Source organism: Mobula birostris, chromosome 28, assembly GCF_030028105.1.
Source record: "Mobula birostris isolate sMobBir1 chromosome 28, sMobBir1.hap1, whole genome shotgun sequence".
NCBI classification, from domain to species: domain Eukaryota; kingdom Metazoa; phylum Chordata; class Chondrichthyes; order Myliobatiformes; family Myliobatidae; genus Mobula; species Mobula birostris.
Genome location: NC_092397.1, coordinates 12,571,579 through 12,597,336, shown reverse-complemented (window position 1 = coordinate 12,597,336; position 25,758 = coordinate 12,571,579). Strand labels below are relative to the sequence as shown.

At 50.0% G+C, this 25,758-nt stretch overlaps 1 protein-coding gene across 1 annotated transcript; it reads right to left on the bottom strand.

Moving 5' to 3' along the window:
* Positions 1-1,471: 1,471 nt before the first annotated feature.
* On the bottom strand, positions 1,472-25,007 carry LOC140188823 (cystatin-2-like). Its single transcript, XM_072245475.1, has 3 exons — positions 24,712-25,007; positions 2,125-2,235; positions 1,472-1,980 (listed from the first exon to the last, which is right to left on the bottom strand). The coding sequence occupies exons 1-3, from the start codon at positions 24,976-24,978 to the stop codon at positions 1,891-1,893; spliced, it is 468 nt and encodes a 155-aa protein (XP_072101576.1). The 5' UTR covers positions 24,979-25,007; the 3' UTR covers positions 1,472-1,890.
* Positions 25,008-25,758: the final 751 nt, after the last annotated feature.

Below are 25,758 nucleotides of genomic sequence, written 5' to 3'. Positions count from 1 at the left end.
ACCAGATTGATTCCTGGGATGGCAGGACTTTCTTATGATGACAGACTGGATTGACTAGGATTATACTCTCTGGAATTTAGAAGATTGAACGGGGGATCTTATTGAAACGTATAAAATTCTAAAGGGATTGGACAGGCTAGATGCAGGAAGATTGTTCCTGATGTTGGGGAAGTCCAGAACGAGGGGTCACAGTTTGAGGATAAAGGAGAAGCCTTTTAGGACCGAGATGAGGAAAAACTTCTTCACACAGAGAGTGGTGAATCTGTGGAATTCTCTGCCACAGGAAACAATTGAGGCCAGTTCATTGGCTATATTTAAGAGGGAGTTAGATATGGCCCTTGTGGCTAAAGGGATCGGGGGTATGGAGGGAAGGCAGGTATAGGGTTCTGAGTTGGACGATCAGCCATGATCATACTGAATGGCGGTGCAGGCTCGAATGGCGGAATGGCCTACTCCTGCACCTATTTTCTATGTTTCTATGTTTCAGGGCTGGAGAGGAAGGGAAGGGGCCAGAATATAAAAACATGATGTGGGAATGAGGATAAGATCAAAGGCGACAGGTGAAGCAAGGTGGGCCGGGGACAGAGGAAAGAATGCGTCTTTTCCTTTCGGGGATGAAACCGCAGTGTGGTCTGGATATCATCGCCGCTGACGACGAGCCTGACGGGGGCCGGTGGTTTGTGACTGAGTGCAGCCGATGGTAAGTTCAGATCGGGAAGCGAAGTGACAGGATGAAATGGATTTTGGCAAGAACTGAGTCGTGGGTAACGGGTTGGGATGAGGAGGTGAAGGGCATTAGGACTGGGGTTGGAGATTTTGTCGACGTTAGGGCAATGAACACTTTCATGTCTGACTGTGACAAAAGTCTTCGCCCGGTTAGATTGACAGACTTCATAAAACTCAGATCTGGAGTATTGCGTATAGTTCTGGTCCTCCCACGAGAGGAAGGACGTTGAGGCTCTGGAGAGTGTTCCTGATTAGAACGTGAAACGGTACAGTTTCCATGATGAAAGCACTTTATAAGGCCGTGAGATATAAAGGCAGAATTAGGCCATTTAGCCTGTCGAATCTCCTCCGCCATTTCATCATTTTCCCTCCCGGTCCCCAATCTCCTGCCTTCTCCCCGTGTTACTTCATACCCTGACCAGTCGAGAATCTATCAATCTCTGTCTTAAACGTAATTGAAGGCTTGCTTGTGGCAACGAATTCCACAGATTCACCACTCTCTGGCTGAAGAAATTACTCCTCTCCCTCCTAAAAGGACGGCCCTCTATTCTGAGGCCGAGTCCTCTGGTCTTACACCCACCCGCCACATTTGAAATTACACCACTCACACGACGAATTACCCGTCGCTCCTATCGAGATGCTGGGTGTAAACACGATCGCTGAGCGCACTATAGTCCGTGGTGGTCAGTGCTGGGTCGACCCAATTCACTGAGTTACCCTGTTAACATTGCAAACACAGGCAGACTCAGAATGCAAAAACTTTATTGCGCAAGAATAAAAATATACATTAGCAGATTAATTACAGTATACAATTATGGTAATAACTGGTCAGCCCGCGAGTTGGAACCCAAATACTATTGAGCACAGAACGTACAGCGGTCTGGCACAGGAGCGGGTTATTTGGCCCCTCGATGTCTATGACGAGTTCCAACTCAAAGATGGCGTGTAAAAGAGAGAGAGAGATAGTAGCCTGGGGAATGTATATTAGTGAGCGAGTGTATACACACGCTCGTTTGTCTGTATGCGTTGCAGAGATTGCATTACGAGGCGCCCCGGGCCGTGGTAAAGTGCTGTATTCGTATCCATTTGACCTGGTCATCAGAAGTATTGCTTTAGCTGAGCGGTGCGCGCCACGTTGTGTGCCGCCGGGGTCCGACAGACCGGTCACTTTGCCGTCCTGGAGCAACGCTGTTCGAACATCTGCATTGGTCCGACCCACGGGCGATCCCAGACTTTAAATCTACAGGTCATTGTCTGCGGGGAAAAGCAGAAGCCAGTATTAAAAGAGTTTCCCGCCGGTACCCCGGCAGATTCATGAACCCCCACCAGGTTCCAGTGTCCCTGGGGACAGGACCCCCGCCCCTCTCTTCCGAGACCACCAGTGCACTGATTGCTCACCTTGGCATACCGAGGATTCTTGTGGAAGGGACAGTTGCGGGAAACAGAACTCTTCCTGCAGACGGTGGTTCTCAGCTCCAGGGTGAGATGGTACATGAGCCCCGACACCACCTGCAAGAGCACCCTACAGTCAGAAAGGCCTCAAAACATCTCTACAGGGTGTCTGTATGTATCGAGCCAGGCGTGGTCACTCATCTGCACACACCCACCACCTACACTCTGCTGGTTATAAGAAACAGGAGCAGGAGTCGGCCATCCGGCCCGTCGAGCCTGCTCCGCCATTCAATAAGATCATGACTGATCTGGCCATGGACTCATCTCCACCCACCTGCCTTTTCCCCATAACCCTTAATTCCCCTACTGTGCGAAAATCTATCCAACCTTGTCTTAAATATATTTACTGACGTAGCCTCCACTGCTTCATTGGGCAGAGAATTCCACAGATTCACCATCCTCTGGGCAAAACAATTCCTCCTCATCTCAGTCCCAAATCTACTGTCCTAAATCTTGAGGCTATGTCCCCTAATTCTAGTCTCACCTAGCAGTGGAAAGAACTTTCCTGCCTCTATCTCTTCCATAATTTTATGTTTCTATAAGATTTCCTCTCATTTTTCTGAATTCCAGCGAGTACAGTCCCAGGCGATTCAATCTCTCCTCATAGTCTAACCCCCTCATCTCTGGAATCAACCTGGTGAACCTCCTCTGCACCGTCTCCAAAGCCAATAGATCCTTCCTCAAGCAAGCAGACCAGAACTGCACGCAGTACTCCAGGTGCAGCCTCACCAGTACCCTGTACAGTTGCAGCATAACCTCCCTGCTCTTAAATTCAATCCTTCTAGCAGTGGAGGAATGGAGCAGAGGTGGGGGCTTATATAGGAGGCAGGGTTTGAGGGTTGGCACAACATTGTGGGCCGAAGGGCCTGTACTGTGCTGTACTATTCTATGTTCTATGTTTTGTCCCATTTGCCTTCTTGATAGCCTGCTGTACCTGCAAACCAACCTTCTGTGATTCATGCACAAGCACTCCCGAGTCCCCAGTCACATCAGCATGCTGCAATCTTTTACCATTTAAATAATAATCTGCTGTTCTATTTTCCTTCTAAAGAGAATGACCTCGCATTTACCAACATTGTACTCCATCTGAGAGACACTTGCCCACTCACCTAACCTACCTATATCTCTCTGCAGACCCTCCGTATATTCTGCACTCAATTTAGTACTAATCAACAAAATTAGATACACTACACTTGGTCCCCTCTTCCAGATTGTTAATGTGTGTCACCGCTCACCACTGATTGCCAACCAGAGAAACGCCCATGTATGCCAACTCTCTGCTTTCCATTGGTTAACCAATCGTTTATCCATGCTAATACATCACCCCAACTCTATGCATCTTTATCTATGGCTAAGTCGTTTATGCGGCATTTTATCGAACGTCTTCTAGAAATCCAAGTAGATAACGTCCATCTGTTCCCCTCTATCCACTGCGCTCGTTATATCTCTTATAGCGTTGATCCACATCCGTCAATGTCTTCACCCACTCCAACAATTTTCCTACTCCCTAGCTCCTCCTCTCTCACTCCTCCCCACAGCACCCAACCTTCCTTCCCATCTTTCTGCCCTTTCCTCCCCAAACCCCCCTTCCCCTCTTCCATACACCCAAACCCACCCCCTCACTAATCCTCACCTGCCCCCCATACACCCCTACTTCTCCACCCGTCTCCACAATCTCTACACCTCAACCACAACCCAATCCGCCCCCACTCCTCACCTCTACAAACTCTACTTCCATCCCACCCCTCTGCCCTCTCCTACCCCGATCTCTCTCCCCCATTCCCTCACCACACCCCACTTCCCCAAATTCATTCCACCACCCCACCACTCCTACCAACTCTCTCCCCACCCCTACACCTCCCTCCCCCAACTCCGCCACCCACGGCCTCCCCACTGCTCACCTCTCTCCGCCAGCCCAACCCCACCTCCTTCCCCATCTCCCTCTCACCTTCCTCCCATCTCCCTTCATCCACCACCCCAAAACTCCTCCCCTCCTCCCTCCCCCGTCCTCGCTCTTCCCCTCCTCCCTTTTCCCACCACACTCATCCCACCCCGACCTCACTTCCCTCCCACCGCACCTCACTTCCCTCCCTCCTCTCCCCCACACACCTCTCCCTCACCCTCTCCAACATCCCCTCCTCCTTCTTCCTACCACCCTCCTCCCAACCCCACCTCACTTCCCTCCCTCCCCTCCTCCTTCTCGCCCCCACACACCTCCCCTTCCCTCTCTCCCACATCCCCTCCTCCCTCCCTCTCGCCGTCCTCACCCACTCCCACTCCCCCTCCCCCTCCTCAACTACTCCCCTCCGCAAACATGAGAAATGGTGGAAATACTAGGCAACACAGACACGCAAATCGCCAGAGGAACTGAGCAGGTCGGACATGATCTACGGAAATACAAAATTCCGGAGGAACTGAGCAGGTCAGACAGCATCTATGGAAAAGAATAACCAGCCGTCGTTTCGGGCCGAGACACTTCATCAGGGCTGGAGAGGAAGGGGAAGAGGCCAGAATATAAAATCATGACGTGGGAATGAGGTTAAGGTCAAAGACGACGGGTGAAGCCAGGTGGGCCGGGGACAGAGGAAAGAATGCGTCTTTTCCCTTCGGGGATGAAACCGCAGTGTGGTCTGGATATTGTAGCCGCTGACGAGCCTGACGGGGGCCGGTGGTTTGTGACTGAGTGCAGCCGATGGTAAGTTCAGATCGGGAAGCTCAGTGACAGGATGAAATGGATTTTGGCAAGAACTGAGTCGTGGGTAACGGTTTGGGATGAGGAGGTGAAGGGCATTAGGACCGGGGTTGAAGATATTGTCGACGTTAAGGTAATGAGCACTTTCATGTCTAACTGATGTGGAAACCCTAGAAAGGGTGCAGAGGAGATTTACAAGGATGTTGCCTGGATTGGGGAGCGTGCCTTTGAGAATAGGTTGAGTGAACTCGACCTTTTTTCCTTGGAGCGATGGAGGATGAGAGGTGACCTGATAGAGGTGTATAAGATGATGAGAGGCATCGATCGTGTGGATAGTCAGCGGTTTTTTCCCAGGGCTGAAATGGCTAGAACGAGAGGCCACAGTTTTAAGATGTTTGGAAAAAGGTACAGAGGAGATGTTTTTTTTACGCAGAGAGTGGTGAGTGCGTGGAATGGGCTGCCGGCGACAGCGGCGGAGCCAGATATGATAAGGTCTTTTAAGAGGCTCCTGGATAGGTATGTGGAGCTTAGAAAAATAGAGGGCTATGGGTAACCCTAGGTAATTTCTAAGGTAAGGACATGTTCGGCACAGTATTGTGGGCCGAAGGGCCTGTATTGTGCTATAGGTTTTCTCTGTTTCTAACTGTGACAAAAATATTCTCCCGGTTAGATTGACTGATTTGGTAGAACTCACACCTGGAGTATTGCGTATAGTTCCGGTCGGCCCCCTACCCCCATAGGAAGGATATTGAGATTTGGAGAGGGTGCAGAAGAGGTTCACCAGGAGGGCGTGGGCTGTCATGACAGGCTGGATTACCTTGGGTTGTTTTCTGGGAGCGTCCGAGGCTGATCGAGGTTTATAAGGTTATGAGAGTCATAGATAGAGTAGACAAGGGAGTGTCTGTTTCCCAGGGTAGAAATGTCTAATACTGGAGGGCATGCATTGAAGGTGAGAGGGGGAACTGAGGGGTAAGTTTTTCACCCTAAGTACATGCCCGGAATGCACTGCCTGGTATGGTGGTAGAGGTGCTTGTTGGTAATCATGGGGACGGGTGGTGTGATTTTTGTACGGTGCCAGTGACCGGCGGAACATGTGATCGCGGTCTGCCGCAGATACCTGTTGGAATGCAGGAAGCTGTTTAGGCAATTTAAGGGTAGGTCCGGGCTGCCTAGGTTGCAAGATACTTTAGCAACCGAGCCAGGGACAGTTAGGGGACCCTGGGTGAGCCTTTTTAATCAAAACAGGTTTGGGAGGTAGGAGCACTCCATTTCCAGTAGGTGGCGGTAACGCCCCTGCCTGATAGGTGCGGGTCGCCGTTATGGCTGGTGAGCGTCTGTTCAGGGTGGCGCAGCCTCCGTTGCCTTCAGTATCTCTGGGGCAGAGGTTAATATGACTGTCCTTATGGACACACTGATGGGGAGTTTCAGGGAGCAAATTCAGGAATCAGAGGTGCAAAGGGACTTGGGAGACCTCCTGCAGGATTCCCCAAAATCTAACTTGTAGGCAGAGCCGGTGGTGAGGAAGGCAAATGCAATGCTAGCAGTTATTTTGAGAGGACTACAATATAAAAGGAAGTGTGTAATGCTGAGGCGTTACAAGACACCTGTGAGACCTCATTTTGGAGCAGTTCTGGTCTACTTTATTTAAGAAAGAATGTGCTTCCAGAAAAGGTCCTTCTGGGAATGGAAGGGTTAACACATGAGCATAGATCTGGGCAGGATAGTCTTGGCAGCCGGGGTAGGGATGTGGGGAACTTCTTAATTAAAACAGGAATGGGAGACAGGATCTGATCCTCCTTCACACTCCAGTAATGACTCCAAACAGCAGCCGGGATGTGGATTACAAATCACAGCAGGAGATAGAAGAGCAATGTCATGATAATCGTTGGGAATTTTAGCATGAGAGCGGATTGGAAAAACCACGACCTCAAGAGAGAGAATCTGTAGAATGTCTAAGGGATGGCTTTTCAGAGCAGCTTGTTGTTGAGCCGACTAGGGGATCGGCTGTGCTGAAATGGGTGTTGTGTGATGATCCGGAGGTGCTTAAGGTTAGGGAACCCTTAGGGAACAGTGATCACAATATGATCGAGTTCGCTTTGAAACTTCAAAAGGAGAAACTAAAATCCAATCTGTCGGTATTTCAGTGGAATAAATGAAGCTACAATGGCATGACAGGGAAATTGGCGAAAGTTGACTGGAAAGGGACACTAGCAGGAAGGACTGCAGAGCAGCTGTGGCCTGGAGTTTCTGTGAAAAATGAGGGAAGTGCAAGACAGATATATTCCAAATAATTTTTTTTTGAATGGAAGAAGTACAGTACTGTGGCTGACAAGTGAAGTCAGAGCCAAAGTAAAAGCAAAAGAGAGGGCAGAGCTAGTGGGAAGATAGAGGATTGGGAAGCTTTTAAAAAATTGCTGAAGGAAACTAAGAAGGTCAGTAGGAAGGAAAAGATGAATTACGAAGGGAAGCTGGCGACTAATATCAAGGAAAACACTAAAAGCTTTTTTAAGTATATAAAGGGTAAAAGAAAGTTGAGAATAGATATAGGACCAACAGAAAATGACACTGGAGATATTGTAACGAGAGACAGAGAGATGGCAGAGGAACTGAATGTGTATTTTGCATCAGTCTTCACAGTGGAAGACATCTGCAGTATACCTGATATTCAAGAGTATCAGGGAAGTGAAATTTGTGCAGTGAAAATTATGACTGAGAAGGTGCTCAGGAAGCTTAATGGTCTGAGGGTGGATAAATCTCCTGGACCAGATGGAATGCACCCTTGGGTTCTGAAGGAAGTATCTGGAGAGATTGCGGGGGCATTAATAATGATCTTTTAAGGATCATTAGATTCTGGCATTGTACCAAATGACTGGAAAATTGCAAATGTTACTTCGCTATTTAAGAAGGGTGGGAGGCAGCAGAAAGGAAACTATAGACCTGTTAGCCTGACATCAGTGGTTGGGAAATTGTTGGAATCCATTATTGGGGATGAGATTACGGAATACCTGGAGGCACATGACAAGATAGGTCAAAGCTAGCATGGTTTCCTGAAAGGAAAATTCTGCCTGATAAACCTAGTGCAATTTTTTGAAGAAATTATAAGCAGGGTAGTTAAAGGAGATGCAGTAAATGTGCTGTTCTTGGATTTTCAGAAGGCCTTTAAAAGGTGCTGCACATGAGGCTGCTTAGCAAGGTAAGAGCCCATGGAATTACAGGGGAGTTACTAGCATGGGTGGAGCATTGGCTGATTGGCAGAAAACAGAGAGTGGGAATAAAGGGATCCTATTCTGGCTGGCTGCCAGTTACCAATGGAGTTCCACAGGGGTCGTTGTTGGGACCGCTGCTTTTTACGATGTATGTCAATGATTTGGACTACGGTATTAATGGATTTGTGGCTAAAGTTGCCGATGATACAAAGATAGGTAAAGGAGCAGGTAGTGTTGAGGAAACAGAGAGCCTGCAGAGAGACTTAGATAGTTTAGGAGAATGGGCAAAGAAGTGGCAAATGAAACACAATGTTGGAAAGTGTATGATCATGCACTTTGGTGGAAGAAATAAATAGGCAGACTATTATTTAGATGGGGAGAGAATTCAAACTGCAGAGATGCGAAGGGAGTTGGGGATCCTTGTGTAGGATACCCTAAAGATTAACCTGCAGGTTGAGTCGTTGGTGAAGAAATTGAATGCAATGTTGGCATTCATTTCTAGAGGTATAGAATACAACAGCAGGGATGTGATGTTGAGGCTCCTTGAGGCATTCTTAAGACCACACTTGGAGTATTGTGTGCAGTTTTTGGCTCCTTATTTTAGAAAGAATATACTGACATTGGAGAGGGTTCAGAGAAGATTCACGAAAATGATTCCAGGAATGAAAGGGTTACTGTATGAAGAACGTATGGCAGCGCTTGGGCTGTATTCCTTGGAGTTCAGGGGAATGGCGGGGGGGGGGCGGATCTCATAGAAACATTAAGAGGCCTGAACAGATTGGATATGGCAAAGTTATTTCCCATGGTAGAGGACTCTAGGACAAGAGGGCAAGACTTCAGGATTGAAGGACATCTATTTAGAACAGAGATACGAAAAAATTAGTTTAGTCAGAGGGTGGTAAATCTGTGGAATTTGTTGCCATGTGCGGCTGTGGAGGCCAAGTCATTGGGTGCATTTAAGACAGAGATAGACAGGTTCTTGATTAGCCAGGGCATCAAAAGGTATGGGGTGAAGGCAGGAAAGTGGGGATGACTGGAAGAATTGGATCAGCCCGTGATTGAATGGCGGAGCAGACTCGATAGGCTGAATGGCCTACTTCTGCTCCTATATCTTATGGTCTTATGATATCTACGAGTCGCCATTATCACAAAAGCAGCAGCTTTTGTGGATGAGGATCGAAAAGAGCTGGTGAGGAAGGAATCTGACAGGAGAGGGGAGAGGACGAAAGGAGAAAGGGAAGGAGGAAGGGCACAGTGTGATAGGAAGGTGAGAAGGGGTAAGAGCCCAGAACGGGAAATAGAAAAACAGGGAAAGGGAGGGAATTCCTTTTATTAACAGGAAGGAGAAATCAATAACTATGCAAGGTTACCCAGAAGGAATATAAGGTGTTGCTCCTCCACTGAGGATGGCCCCATTGTAGCTGCAAGAGGAGGCCATGAACCGACATGTTGGAACAGGAATGGGAATTAAAACGTTTGGCCATTGGGAAGTTCTGTTGGAGCGGAGGTGTTTGACGAAGTGGTGCCCCACTTTGCCGCAGGTCTCACCGCCATAGAGGGGGCTGCATCGGGAGCACCGGACACAATAGATGACACCCCCTCACCCCATCAGATGTGCAGGTGAAATGTTGCCTCACTCGGAAGGTCTGTTTGGGGCCCTGAATGGGTCCTGCAGTGCCCATTTGCCCCGTATCCCTGTCCATAGTGCCCAAGATGTTATTTGATATTCCAACTACCCCGCTTTCCTGTCCAAGATGGTCTTGATTCTCTCTCGTTCTCAGCTAGCCCGTATCGCTGTCGAGCAGGGTATTTCATTCCCAGCTACCCCGTATCCCAGACCAGGATGGTATTTGATTCCTGTGGTGCCCAGTAACCCTGTATCCCAGTGCAGGATGCTATTGAATTCGCAGTAGTGCCCATTTGCCCCCATCCCAGTTCTTGATGGTATTTGATTCCCTGTGGTGCCAAACTGCCGTGTATCCCAATCCAGGATTTTTTTGATACCCCGTGGTGCCCAACAACCCTGTATCCTAGTCGAACAGGGTATCTGATTCTCTGTGGTGCCCAGCTGCCACATGCCAGCCAAGATAGTATTTGATTCCCAATGGTGCCCAAGGGCCACATCCCAGCTCGGTTGGTATTTGATACTCCGAGGTTCCCATCATCCCCGTATCCCAGTGCAGGATGGTATGGGATCCCCTGCGGTGCCCAGCTGCACAGTATCCCAACCCAGGATGGTATTTGATTTCATGTAGGGCCCATTTGTCCCGCATCCCAGACCCCAACAGTATTTTATTCCCTGAGGTGCCCAACTGCCCCGTATCGCAGCCCAGATCGTATTTGATACCCCGTGGTACCGAATTGCCCCGTATCCTGTTTCAGTTCGATATTTGATACCTCGTGTTGCCAGGCTGACCTGTATCCCAGGATGGAATTTGATTCCCGTGGTGCCCAACTACACTGTATCCCTGTCCAGGATAGTATGCAATTCCTTCTTGTGACCAACTGCCCTGTATCCCTGTCCTGGACATTATTTGATATCCCGCAGTGCCCAACTACCCCATATGGCAGTCCAAGATGGTTTTGATTCCCTCTGGTTCTCAACTACCTTGTATCCCTGTCGAGCCGAGCATTTCATTCCCCCTGTTGCCCAACTGATCCGCACCCCAGTCCAGGATGGTACTTGATTCCCTGAGGTGCACAACTGCGCAGTGCCAAACCCAGGATTGTATTTGATTTCCTGTAGGGCCCATTTGCCCCTTAACCCAGCCCAGATGATATTTGATACCCTGAGGTACCTAGCTGTCCTATATCTCAGTCCAGGGTGGTATTTGATTCCTTGAACTGCCCAACTGCCTCGTATCCAGGTTGAGCGGGTATTTCATTCCCCGTGGAGCCTAAATGCCCATTATCCCAGTCCATGATAGAACTTAATTCCTGTGGTCACCAACCACCCTGTATCCCCGTCCAGGATGTTTTTTGATTCCCCGTGGTGCCCAGCTGACACCATACCAGCCAGGGTAATATTTGATTCTCCGTGGTGCCCAGCTGCCCTATATGCCAGTCCAGTGCGGTAATAGATTTATGTGGGTGCCCAGCTACCCCGTATTCCAGTGCAGGATGGTACCTGATTCTCTGCAGTGCCCAACTGCCCGGTATCGCAGTCCAGTTTGGTTTTAATTCTGTCTGGTTCTCAACTACCCTGTAGCCCTGTCCAGCAGGGTATTTGGTCCCCCATGGTGCCCAACTGCCCCGCATCCCAGTCGATGGTATTTGATACCCTGAGGTGCCCAGCTGGCCCGTATCCCAGTCCAGGACCGTATGTGATTCCCCACAGTGCTCAGCCGCCACATGCTCCAGCCAAGGTGGCACTTCATTCCCCCTGGCGTGCAACTGCCCTTCTTCCCAGTGCAAATGTGATTGATGCCCCATGGTGCCCAGCTACCCCGTATCCCAGTACAGGATTATAATTGAAACCCCCTGGTGCCCAGCTACCCCGTATCCCAGCCCTCTATTCCAGTCCTTGATGGTATTTGATTCCCCGTGGTGTCCAAGATAAAGAATGGTAGGCTGGAGGAACCATGAGTGACGTGTGAGATGGAAAATCTAGTCAGGTGGAAGAAGGCAGCATACATGAAGTTTTGGAAGCAAGGATCAGATGGGTCTATTGAGGAATATAGGGAAGCAAGAAAGGAGCTTAAGAAGGGGCTGAGAAGAGCAAGAAGGGGGCATGAGAAGGCCTTGGTGAGTAGGGTGAAGGAAAACCCCAAGGCATTCTTCAATTATGTGAAGAACAAAAGGATGACAGGATTGAAGGTAGGACCGATTAGTGATAAAGGTGGGAGGATGTGCCTGGAGGCTGTGGAAGTGAGCGAGGTCCTCAATGAATACTTCTATTCGGTATTCACCAATGAGAGGGAACTTGATGATGGTGAGGTCAATATGAGTGAGGTTGATGTTCTGGAGCATGTTGATATTAAGGGAGAGGAGGTGTTGGAGTTGTTAAAATACATTAGGACAGATAAGTCCCCGGGGCCTGACGGAATATTCCCCAGGCTGCTCCATGAGGCGAGGGAAGAGATTGCTAAGCCTCTGGCTAGGATTTTTATGTCCTCGTTGTCCACGGGAATGGTGCCAGAGGATTGAAGGGAGGCGAATGTTGTCCCCTTGTTCAAAAAAGGTAGTAGGGATAGTTCGGGTAATTATAGACCAGTGAGCCTTACGTCTGTGGTGGGAAAGCTGTTGGAAAATATTCTTAGAGATAGGATCTCTGGGCATTTAGAGAATCATGGTCTGATAAGGGACAGTCAGCATGGCTTTGTTAAGGGCAGATCGTGTCTAACAAACCTGATAGAGTTCTTTGAGGAGGTGACCAGGCATGTAGATGACAGTAGTGCAGTGGATGTGATCTATATGGATTTTAGTAAGGCATTTGACAAGGTTCCACACAGTAAGCTTATTCAGAGAGTCAGAAGGCATGGGATCCGGGGAAGTTTCGCCAGGTGGGTTCAGAATTGGCTTGCCTGCAGAAGGCAAGAGGGTCGTGGTGGAGGGAGTACATTCAGATTGGAGGATTACGACTAGTGGTGTCCCACAAGGATCTGTTCTGGGACCTCTACTTTTCGTGATTTTTATTAACGACCTGGATGTGGGGGTAGAATGGTGGGTTGGCAAGTTTGCAGACGACACAAAGGTTGGTGGTGTTGTGGATAGTGTAGAGGATTGTCAAAGATTGCAGATACATTGATAGGATGCAGAAGTGGGCTGAGAAGTGGCAGATGGAGTTCAACCCGGAGAAGTGTGAGGTGGTACACTTTGGAAGGACAAACTCCAAGGCAGAGTACAAAGTAAATGGCAGGATACTTGGTAGTGTGGAGGAGCAGAGGGATCTGAGGGTACATGTCCGCAGATCCCTGAAAGTTGCCTCACAGGTAGATAGGTTAGTTAAGAAAGCTTATGGGGTGTTAGCTTTCATAAGTCGAGGGATAGAGTTTAAGAGTCGCGATGTAATGATGCAGCTCTATAAAACTCTGGTTAGGCCACACTTGGAGTACTGTGTCCAGTTCTGGTCACCTCACTATAAGAAGGATGTGGAAGCATTGGAAAGGGTACAGAGGAGATTTACCAAGATGCTGCCTGGTTTAGAGAGTATGTATTATGATCAGAGATTAAGCGAGCTAGGGTGTTATTTTTTGGAGAGAAGGAGGATGAGAGGACACATGATAGAGGTGTACAAGATATTAAGAAAAACAGATAGAGAGTCGATAGCCAGCACCTCTTCCCCAGGGCACCACTGCTCAATACAAGGGGATATGGCTTTGAGGTAAGTGGTGGGAAGTTCAAGGGGGATATTAGAGGAAGGCTTTTTACTCAGAGAGTGGTTGGTGCGTGGATGCACTGCCTGAGTCAGTGGTGGAGGCAAATACAATCGTGAAGTTTAAGAGACTACTAGACAGGTATATGGAGAAATTTAAGGTGGGGGGTGATATGGGAGGCAGGGTTTGAGGGTCGGCACAACATTGTGGGCCGAAGGGCCTGTAATGTGCTGTACTATTCTATGTTCAACTGCCACGTCTCCCAATCCAGGATTTTTTGATACCCCGTAGTGCCCAACAACCCTGTATCCTAGTCGATTAGGTGGGGTCCCTGTGGTGCTCAGCTGCCACATGCCAGCCAAGATGGCATTTGATTCCCAATGGTGCCCAAGGGCCACATCCCAGCTTGGTTGATATTTGATACCTCGCGGTGCCCAACTACCCCGTATCCCAGTCTAGGACACTTTTTGATACCCCATGGTGCTTAACTGCCCCCTATTCCAGTCCACGAGGCTATTTGATTCCTAATGGTGCCCATCTTCCCCGTATTTAAGTCCCCGATGGTATTGATATCCTGCAGTGACCAGCAGCCCTTATCCCAGTCGAGGATGGCAGTTGATACCCCACAGTGCCCAGCTACCCCGTCCTTGATGGTATTTGATTCCCTGAGGTGCCCAACTGTACAGTATCTGAAACCAGAGTGGTATTTGAGTTCGCATAGTGCTCAGCTGCCACAACCCAGCCAAGATGTTATTTGACGTCCCAACTGCTCCGTATCCCAGATCAGGATGGCTTTGATTCCCTCTGGTTCTCAACAATCCATATCCCTATCGAGCAGGATATTTCATTCCCCGTGGTGCCCAGGTGCCCCGTAACACAGTCCAGGATGGTTATTTGATTCCTGTGGTGCCCAACTACCCCGTATCCCAGTGCAGGGTGGTATTGAATTCCCAGTAGTGCCCATTTGCCCCCTAAATCTGTCCTTGATGGTATTTGATTCCCCGTGATGCCCAACTGCCACGTATCTCAATCCAGGATTTTTTTGATGCCCCGTGGTGCTCAACAACCCTGTATTCTAGTCGATCAGGGAATCTGATTCCCTGTGGGCCCACCTTCCCCTTTATCCCTGTCCTGGATCCATTTGATACCCCATGGTGCCCAGCTACCCCGTATCCATGTCTTTGATGGTATCTGATTCCCTGCGGTGCCCAATTGCACAGTATCAGAACCCAGGTTCCTGTACGGCCCATTTGCCCCATATCCCAGTCCAGGATTGTATTTGATACCCTGAGGTTTCTAACTGCCCAGTATCCCTGTCCAGGATGCTTTTTGATTCCTTGTGGTTCCCAGCTGACACATACCAGCCAGGGTAATATTTGAGTCTCCGTGGTTGCCAGCTGCCCTATATGCCAGTTCAGTGTGGTAATATATCCCCGTGGTGCCCAACTATCCAGTATTCCAGTGCAGGGTGGTACTTGATTCACTGCGGTGCCCAACTACCCTGTATCGCAGTCCAGTTTGGTTTTAATTCTGTCTGGTTCTCAACTACCCTGTAGCCCAGTCAAGCTGGGTATTTGATACCCCATGGTGTCCAACTACCCCATATCCCAGTCCTCGATGGTATTTGATCCCCTGAGGTGCCCAGCTGCCCCGTATCCCAATCCAGGATTTTACCAGATACTCTGTGGTGCCCAACCAACCTCCTTATACCACTGCAGGATGATAATTGATACCCCATGGTGCCCATTTACCCCCTAACCCTGTCCACAATGATATTTTATTCTCTGTGGTGCCCAACTGCACATGTCCGAAACCAGTATGGTACTTGATTTCCTGTACGGCCCATTTGCCCCACATCCCTGCCCAGGATGGTATTTGATTCCCTGAGGTGCCCAACCGCATAGTATCTGAAACCAGGATGGTTATTTGGTTTCCTGTCGGGCCCATTTGCCGCTCATTCCAGTCCTTGATAGCATTTGATAGTGCTCAGCTACCACATCCCCCAGCCGAGATGGTATTTCATTCCCCCCTGGTGCGCAACTGCCCTCCTTCCCAGTGCAATTGTAACTAATACCCCATGGTGCCCAGTTATCCCGTATCCCCGTCGTTGATGGTATGGGATTCCCCGAGGACCCTAACTGCACGGTATCCAACCCCAGGATGGTACTTGATTTTCTTTAGGGCCCATTTGCCCCTCATCCCAGTCCAGGATTGTATTTGATACCCAGCGGCCCCCGCTACCCCGTATCCCAGTGCAGGATTGTAATTGATACCTCATGGTGCCCAGACACCCCATTTCCCCGTCCTTGATGGTATTCCATTCCCTGCGGTGCCCAACTGCATAGTATCTGAAGGCAAGACGGTATTTGGTTTCCTGTGGTGCCCATCTACCTCTTATCCCAGTCCAGGGTGGTATTTGATTTCCAATAGTGCTCAGCTGCCACATCCCAGCCAAGATGTTATCTGATATCCCATCTGCCCCTCATTCCTGTCCAGGATAGTTTCCATTCCGTCTGGTTCTCAACAATCCCATATCACTCCCGAGCAGGGTATTTCATTCCCCGTGGTGCCCAGCTGCCCCGTATCCCTGTCCAGGGTGGTATTTGATTCCTGTGGTGCCCACTTACCCCGTATCCCAGAGCAGGGTGGTATTGAATTCCCTGTACTGCCTATTTGCCCCCTAACCCAGTTCTTGATGGTATCTGATTCCCTGTGGGTGCCCACCTGCTCCTTATACCTGTCCTGGATCGTATTTGATTCCCTGTGGTGCCCAGCTGCCACGTGCAAGCCAAGATGGTATTCCCAATGGTGCCCAAGGGCCACATCCCAGCTTGGTTGATATTTGATACCCCGAGGTGCCCATCTTCCCAGTCCTGGACATTGATATCTCACAGTGCCCAACTACCCCATAGCCCAGCGCAGGATGGTAATTGATACCCGATGGTGCCCATCATTCCAGCGCAGGATTGTATTTGATACCCCGTCGTGCCGAGCTATCCCGTATCCCCATCCTTGATGGTACGGGAATCCCCAATTCCCTAAGGTGCCCAACTGCGCTTACCCAAAACCAGGATTGTATTTTATACCCCGAGGTGCTGAACTACCCCGTATCCTAGCCCAGATAATATTTGGTTCCCTGTGACGCCTAACTGCCCCATATCCTGATGAGTATGATATTTTTATACCCCGTGCTGGAAGCTGCCCTGTATCCCAGTCCAGGATGGGTTTTAAACTTATTGGAGCCCAACTGCCCTGTATCCCAGTCCAGGATGATATTTGATTCCCTGTGGTGCCCAACTGCGCCGTATCTCAGTCCAGGAAATGTTCTATACCCAGTGGAGCCCAACCGCCCCGTATCCCAGTCCAGGATGTGTTTTATACCCAGTGGTGCCCAACCGCCCCGTATCCCAGTCCAGGATGTGTTTTATACCCAGTGGTGCCCAACCGCCCCGTATCCCAGTCCAGGATGTGTTTCATACCCAGTGGTGCCCAACTGCCAATTATCTCAGTCCAGGATGTTTTCTACCCAGTGGTGCCCAACTACCCCATATCCCAGTCCAGGATGTTTTATACCCAGTGGTGCCCAACTGCCCCTTATTCCAGTCCAGGATGATATTTGATTCCCCGTGGAGCCCAAATGCCCCGTATCCCAGTCCAGGATGTTTTATACTCAGTGGTGCCCAACTGCCCCGTATTCCAGTCCAGGAAATGTTCTATACCCAGTGGAGCCCAACTGCCCCGTATCCCAGTCCAGGATGAGTTTTATACCTATTGGAGCCCAACCGCCCCGTATCCCAGTCCAGGATGATATTTGATTCACTGTGCTGCCCAAATGCCCCATATCCCATTCCAGGATGTGTTTTATACCCAGTGGTGCCCAAATATCCCGTATCCCAGTCCAGGATGTTCTATACCCAGTGGAGCCCAACCGCCCCATACCCCAGTCCAGGATCTGTTTTATACCCAGTGGTGCCCAACTGCCCTGTATCCCAGTCCAGGATCTGTTTTATACCTATTGGAGCCCAACTTGCTCGTATCTCAGTCCAGGATGAGTTTTATACCTATTGGAGCCCAACTGCCCCATATCCCAGTCCAGGATGTGTTTTATACCTAGTGGTGCCCAACTGCCAATTATCTCAGTCCAGGATGTTTTATACTCAGTGGTATCCAACTGTCCCGTATCCCAGCCCAGGATGGGGTTTATACCCATTGGAGCCCAACTGCCCCGTATCCCAGTCCAGGATGATATTTGATTCCCTGTGCTGCCCAAATGCCCCATATCCCATTTCAGGATGTGTTTTATACCCAGTGGTGCCCAAATGCCCCGTATCCCAGTCTAGGATGTTTCATACCCAGTGGTGCCCAACCGCCCCGTACCCCAGTCTAGGATCTGTTTTATACCCAGTGGTGCCCAACTGCCCTGTATCCCAGTCCAGGATCTGTTTTATACATATTGGAGCCCAACTTGCTCGTATTTCAGTCCAGGATGAGTTTTATACCTATTGGAGCCCAACTGCCCCATATCCCAGTCCAGGATGTGTTTTATATCCAGTGGTGCCCAACTGCCAATTATCTCAGCCCAGAATGTTTTCTACCCAGTGGTGCCCAACTACCCCGTATCCCAGTCCAGGATCTGTTTTATACATATTGGAGCCCAACTTGCTCGTATTTCAGTCCAGGATGAGTTTTATACCTATTGGAGCCCAACTGCCCCATATCCCAGTCCAGGATGTGTTTTATACCCAGTGGTGCCCAACTGCCAATTATCCCAGTCCAGGATGTTTTCTACCCAGTGGTGCCCAACTACCCCGTATCCCAGTCCAGGATGTTTTATACCCAGTGGTGCCCAACTACCCCTTATTCCAGTCCAGGATGATATTTGATTCCCCGTGGAGCCCAAATGTCCCGTATCCCAGTCCAGGATGATATTTGATTCCCTGTGCTGCCCAAATGCCCCATATCGCATTCCAGGATGTGTTTTATAGCCAGTGGTGCACAAATGCCCCGTATCCCAGTCTAGGATGTTTCATGCCCAGTGGTGCCCAACTGTCCCGTATTCCAGTCCTGGAAATGTTCTATACCCAGTGGAGCTCAACCGCCCCGTATCCCAGTCCAGGATGTGTTTTATACCCAGTGGTGCCCAACTGCCAATTATCTCAGTCCAGGATGTTTTCTACCCAGTGATGCCCAACTACCCCGTATCCCAGTCCAGGATGTTTTATACCCAGTGGTGCCCAACTGCCCCTTATTCCAGTCCAGGATGATATTTGATTCCCCATGGAGCCCAAATGTCCCGTATCCCAGTCCAGGATGGGTTTTATACCCATTGGAGCCCAACTGCCCCGTATCTCAGTCCAGGATGTGTTTTATACCCAGCGGTGCCCAAATGCCTCGTATCCCAGTCCAGGATGTTCCATACCCAGTGGTGCCCAACTGCCCCGTATTCCAGTCCTGGAAATGTTCTATACCCAGTGGAGCCCAACCGCCCCGTATCCCAGTCCAGGATGTGTTTTATACCCAGTGGTGCCCAACTGCCCTGTATCCCAGTCCAGGATCTGTTTTATACCTATTGGAGCCCAACTTGCTCGTATCTCAGTCCAGGATGAGTTTTATACCTATTGGAGCCCAACTGCCCCATATCCCAGTCCAGAATATGTTTTATACCCAGTGGTGCCCAACTGCCAATTATCTCAGTCCAGGATATTTTCTACCCAGTGGTGCCCAACTGCCCCATATCCCAGTCCAGGATATTTTCTACCCAGTGGTGCCCAACTGCCCCATATCCCAGTCCAGGATGTTTTATACCCAGTGGTGCCCAACTGCCCCTTATTCCAGTCCAGGATGATATTTGATTCCCTGTGGTGCCCAACTGCCCCGTATCTCAGTCCAGAATGTTTTATACCCAGTGCTGCCCAACTGCCCCTTATTCCAGTCCAGGATGGGTTTTATATCTATTGGAGCCCAACTACCCCGTATCCCAGTCCAGGATGATATTTGATTCCCTGTGCTGCCCAAATGCCCCATATCCCATTCCAAGATGTGTTTTATAGCCAGCAGTGCCCAAATGCCCCGTATCCCAGTCCAGGATGTTTCATACCCAGTGGTGCCCAACCGCCCCGTACCCCAGTCCAGGATCTGTTTTATACCCAGTGGTGCCCAACTACCCTGCATCTCAGTCCAGGATCTGTTTTATACCTATTGGAACCCAACTTGCTCGTATCTCAGTCCAGGATGAGTTTTATACCTATTGGAGCCCAACTGCCCCATATCCCAGGCCAGGATGTGTTTTATACCCAGTGGTGCCCAACTGCCAATTATCTCAGTCCAGGATGTTTTCTACCCAGTGGTGCCGAACTGCCCTATTCCAGTCCAAGATGTGTTTTATACTCAGTGGTGCCCAACTGCCCTGTATCCCAGTCCAGGATCTGTTTTATACCTATTGGAACCCAACTTGCTCTTATCTCAGTCCAGGATGAGTTTTATACCTATTGGAGCCCAACTGCCCCATATCCCAGTCCGGGATGATATTTGATTCCCCGTGCTGCCCAAATGCCCCATATCCCATTGCAGGATGTGTTTTATACCCAGCGGTGCCCAAATATCCCGTATCCCAGTCCAGGATGTTTCATACCCAGTGGTGCCCTATTGCCCCGTATTCCAGTCCTGGATGATATTTGATTCCCTGTGGAGCCGAGATGTCCCATCTCCCAGTCCAGGATGTTTTATACCCAGTGGTGCCCAACTGCCCTATTCCAGTCCAAGATGTGTTTTATACTCAGTGGTACCCAACTGCCCCGTATCCCAGTCCAGGATGCTATTTGATTCCCCGTGCTGCCCAAGTGCCCCGTATCCCAGTCCAGTACGTGTTTTATACGCAGTGGTGCCCAACTGCCCGTATCTCAGTCCAGGATGTTTTCTACCCAGTGGTACTCAACTACCCGTATCCCAGCCCATAATGTTTTATACCCAGTGGTGCCCAAATGCCCCATATCCCATTCCAGGATGTGTTTTATACCCAGTGGTGCCCAAATATCCCGTATCCCAGTCCAGGATGTTCTATACCCGGTGGAGCCCAACCGCCCCGTACCCCAGTCCAGGATCTGTTTTATACCCAGTGGTGCCCAACTGCCCTGTATCCCAGTCCAGGATCTGTTTTATACCTACTGGAGCCCAACTTGCTCGTATCTCAGTCCAGGATGAGTTTTATACCTATTGGAGCCCAACTTGCTCGTATCTCAGTCCAGGATGAGTTTTATACCTATTGGAGCCCAACTGCCCCATATCCCAGTCCAGGATGTGTTTTATACCCAGTGGTGCCCAACTGCCAATTATCTCAGTCCAGGATGTTTTATACCCAGTGGTGCCCAACTGCCCTATTCCAGTCCAAGATGTGTTTTATACTCAGTGGTACCCAACTGCCCCGTATCCCAGTCCAGGATGCTATTTGATTCCCCGTGCTGCCCAAGTGCCCCGTATCCCAGTCCAGTACGTGTTTTATACGCAGTGGTGCCTAACTGCCCGTATCTCAGTCCAGGATGTTTTCTACCCAGTGGTACTCAACTACCCGTATCCCAGCCCATAATGTTTTATACCCAGTGGTGCCCAACTGCCCTGTATCCCAGTCCAGGATGTGTTTTATACCCAGTGGAGCCCAAATGCTCCGTATCCCAGTCCAGGATGTGTTTTATACCCAGTGGTGCCCAACTGCCCCGTATCTCAGTCCAGGATATGTTTTATACCCAGTGGTGCCCAACTGCCCTGTATCCCAGTCCAGGATCTGTTTTATACCCAGTGGTGCTCAACTTGCTCGTATGTCACTCCAGGATGAGTTTTATACCTATTGGAGCCCAACTGCCCCATATCCCAGTCCAGGATGATATTTGATTCCCTGTGGTGCCCAACTGCCCCATATCTCAGTCCAGATATTTTATACCCAGTGGTGCCCAACTGCCCCTTATTCCAGTCCAGGATGATATTTGATTCCCCGTGGAGCCCAAATGCCCCGTATCCCAGTCCGTGGTGGTATTTGATTCGTGTGGTGCCCAACTGCTGCGTCAATGTCTTAACATTTCCCAAAATAGTTACCAGAAGTTTAATGGAGGCTGGAATTTAGAGTGTAGAATTGATAGAATTCTGTGGTCAAGTGCTGGTCAATGCTTTGGGTTGTGGCCTTGCAGCAGGATTTCATCTGCTGCTTAGTTCAATTTTGCAGCTTTTAACAGCGTGAGGACTCCTGTTTCGCTCTCATGGCTGTTAACCAGGACGAGGGAGTACACCACTGCCAACCCCACCTACTCTGCATCTTTCAGAATTAATTTTAAAGTCCTCTTACTTGCTGCCAAAGCGCTCAATGGTCTGAGACCAGAATATATTACTGAATCGCTTTCCTTTTTATAACACCGCCTTATATTCCGTCTGGGTAGCCTCCATCCTGATGGTATGAACAGCAATTTCTTGAATTTCAGGTAATGCCCCCCACCTCACCATTTCCCTCTCTTTCCATCGCTGCCCATCAGCTCCCCCAGTGCTCTCTTCTTCCATGTCCTTCTACCCTCTCCTATCAGATTTCCCAATCTCCAGCCCTTTGTCTCTTTCACCAATCACTTCCCAGCTCTCCAATTTCACTCCCCCGCCCCCCACTAGTCTGGCTTCTTCCCCCTCCCATTCCAGACCTGACGAAGGGTCCTGGACTGAAATGTTGACCATTTACTCTTCTCCATAGACACTGCCTGGCCTGCTGAGTTCCTCCAGCATTTTGTGTGTGTTGTTTTGGATTTCCAGCATCTGTAGATTTCCTCATTCATTTTATAAATCTGCTTGGGCTCTTAGGTCTTCTTAAGACCATAAGGCATCAGAGCAGAACTAAACCATTTGGCCCATTGAGTCTGCTCACCATTTCATCTCACTATTCTCAGGCTGCGCCTTCTGGATGTAGACTTTCCCATCATGGGAAACATCCTCTCCACTTTATCGCCTGTGCCTTAAATTTAAGTAATCTCCCTCAGAAGAGAACTGGCAGGTCAGCTGTTTTTATGAACTAGGCTCCTAACCTGTGGAACTTGATGCTTAAAACTATACGAGAAGCAGATTCAACTGACATTTCTAAATGCCCGATCAAAATCTATCGAACTTTGCTTTTAACTAACGTTATTTTGCCTTATTTTTATACTTTGCACTTTTTCACATTGTAAACTACTTTGAACTATATTGTCTGTAACTACACTGCAGTTGGGAGTGCTGTGAGCCCCTTAAAGGAAATGTGAGCAGTTTTGGACCCCTTTTCAAAGGAAGGACATGCTGGCATTGGGGAGGGTCCACAGGAGATTCACGAGAACGATCCCAGGATCCCAGCATTTTAAGGCTTTCCGTCCGTACTCATGGAATTTAGAAGAATGAGGCGGCGACCTTATTTAAATCTACCAAATATTGAAAGTCCTGGATAGAGTGGACGTTTCCGATAGAGGGGGTACAAGAGTCTAGGACCAGAGGGCAGAGCCTCAATATAGCGGGACATCCATTCGGAACAGAGGTGAGGAACACTGTCTTTAGCCAGAGGGTGGTGAACCTCTGGAATTCTTGACCACAGGCGGCAAAGTCACTCGGTGCATTTAAGGCGCAGGATGATAGGGGTTTGATTAATCAGGGTGTCAAAAGGTTGCGGTGAGGAGGCAGGAGTTGAGAGGGTCAACAAATCAGCCATGGTGGCGCAAATGATGGGCTGAATGGCCTAATTGTTTCATGGTTTCACCTGTGAAAAGGGCCCTGTAAATAAGATATTATTATTAATAGTGGCAACCCCTTTCGCACTGGGCGGTTAATGTGTTTGAAAGCCAGCGTCAAGTATCAACTTTACTCTCAGTGGCCACTTTCTGAGATGGCTCCTGCGTCTAATTAAAGTGGCCAGTGAGTGTACGTTCGTGGTCGTCTGCCGCCGTGGCCCATTCCGAGATGCTCTCGTTCACACCACTGCTGTAATGCGTGGTTATTTGACCTTGTCCAGCAATTCTCCTCCGACCTCCCTCAGCAATAAGGGGTTTTCGCCACCGATCTCTACTGTGAGATAGGGGTCAGCGCGATGCAATTTACAGCTCCGGGGGTATCAGAACTCGGAGTTCAGTTGCGTCTCCCACCTGCGTCCTCCCTGTGAGTGCGTTTGCTCCAGGCGCTCCAGTTTCCCCGAGACGTACCGGTCAGTGGGTTAAGTGGTTACTGTAAATCGCACTCTGTTTAAATAGGCTGCTGGGCTGGAAAGCCGTATTTCTGAATAAAATCGCCGCTCACTGGATGTTTTTTTCTTTTTCTGCACTATTCTCTGCAATCTGTGAAGACTGCTGTGTGCCAAAATCCCAGCAGGTCAGCAGTTTCCGAGATAACTCAAACCAGCCCGTCTGGCACCAGCAATCGTTCCATGGTCAATGTGACTCAGATCACATTTCTCCCCCAGTCTGAACAACTGAACCTCTTGACCACGTCGGTGTGCTTCTTGCTCGATGATTGGCTGGTTAGATATTGGAGATGTACCTAATGAAGGGGCCACCTCCACGGCCTTCGCCCTTGTGTTCCAAAATTCTACCCCACCCTGCCCCTAGAGCATTGCCTAGGGATCCACTCTGTCTCTACTCACTCCTCTGTCCTACTTCCCTTCTACTTGACCCCTCCTCTCCAGAGAACTCACCCTTTCTTCTCATCCCCTTCAACCCTTCTCTCCTCTCTCCCCTCACCAGCCCCATCCTCCATAATCTCTGCCTCCCACCTCTCGTCCCTACCTCCCTCCCCACCCTCTACTCCCTCCCCTCTACCTCCTTTCCACACCCTCTACCCCCTCCCATCCTTCCCCTCTCCCTACCTCCCTCCCCAACCTCCTTTCCCCACCCTCTACTCCCTCCCCTCTCCCTACCTCCTTTCCGCACCATCTACCCGCTCCTGTCTCTCCCTTCTGGCCCACCCCTCCCCACCCCACTCTCTACCTCCCTTCCCCACCCTCTACCCCCTCTCGTGCATCCCCTTCCTCTCTCCCCGCCCTCCCTCCCCTCCCCACCTCCCTTCCCCACCCTCTACACCCACCCACCCTTCCCCTCTCCCTACCTCCCTCCCCCACCTCCTGTCCCCACCCTCTACCCCCCCATCCCTCCCCCACCTCCTTTCCCCACCCTCTACCCCCTCCCGTCCCTCTCCTCTACCCCCCACCCTCTACCCCTTCTCGTGCATCCCCTTCCTCTCTCCCCGCCCTCCGTCCCCTCCTCATCCCTCCCCCACTCCGAACACCCTCTCTCGCACCCCACCTACCACCCCCTCCCAACCACACCCCACACCTCCCCACCTGTGCTTGGGCCGATATCACATTCGACACCGCGCTGCGATGCACGTCTTTGGAGCTGCGGTTGAAGGCCTTCACGGCCACCCTGGTCGCTTTCACCACCTTGGGGGAATCGACGCGTACGTCGTACAGGCTGCCCAGCAAGGGGGGCGTTGCCGCCGCCTCCAGCGCGTCCTGCACCTTCATGTCCGCCGCCGCCGCCGCCCCAAACACCAACCCCACCAGCAGCAGAGCCGGGCCCATTGCGAAGCGCAGCCCGAACGCGGCCATCTTCACACGCAGTAAAAAATTCCAGACGGCGACGTCATTCGCCCCGCCTTCGTCACTTCCGCCCCGCACTGGGCCCACCATCTTTCTGTGGGGCGAAACATCGCCCGTCTTCCTATATTCCCATCAGCGCAAATATGGGAAATGTTGCATACGCAGGAAATCCAAAGCAACGCAACATACCCAAAACCCTGGAGAAACTCAACATCCATGAAAACGAATAAACAGGCGGCGTTTCGGGCGGAGACCCTTCTCCAGTGCTGAGAAGACAGTCAGGAGAATGGGGTTGAGAGGGTTAATAAATCAGCCCTGATGGAATGGCGGAGCAGACTCGATGGGCTGAATGGCCTAATTCTACTACTACTATCTATGAGATATTAAAAGTGCTCATAAATTATTAATAGTAAAATCACCTTTCATATTGGTTAGTTAATGTGTTTGAAAGACAGTAGCAAGGATCAACTTTATTTGCTGTAAATACAAAATACTCAGATGGGGTCAAAGCAACACTCACAACACGCTGGAGGAACTCAGCAGGTCGGGCAGCATCCGTGGAAACGATGAGTCGACGTTTCGGGCCGGAACCCTTCGTCAGGATTGAAGAGGGAAGGGGCAGAGGCCCTATAAAGCAGGTGGGGGGAGGATGGGAAGGAGAAGGCTGGTAGGTTCCAGGTGAAAAACCAGTAAGGGGAAAGATAAAGGGGTGGGGGAGGGGATGCAGGGAGGTGATAGGCAGGAAAGGTGAAGAAGGAATAGCCCCTTGGTATGAATACCGTCTAGGTA

Excerpts from the sequence above, each read along its gene's own strand:
- LOC140188823 (XM_072245475.1), bottom strand. The coding sequence starts at position 24,978 with ATGGCCGCGTTCGGGCTGCGCTTCGCAATGGGCCCGGCTCTGCTGCTG. Across the intron at positions 2,236-24,711 it reads TGATATCGGCCCAAGCACAG|GTGGTGTCGGGGCTCATGTA; the intron begins GTGGGGAGGTGT and ends GTGCTCTTGCAG. Across the intron at positions 1,981-2,124 it reads AGAATCCTCGGTATGCCAAG|ACAATGACCTGTAGATTTAA; the intron begins GTGAGCAATCAG and ends TTTTCCCCGCAG.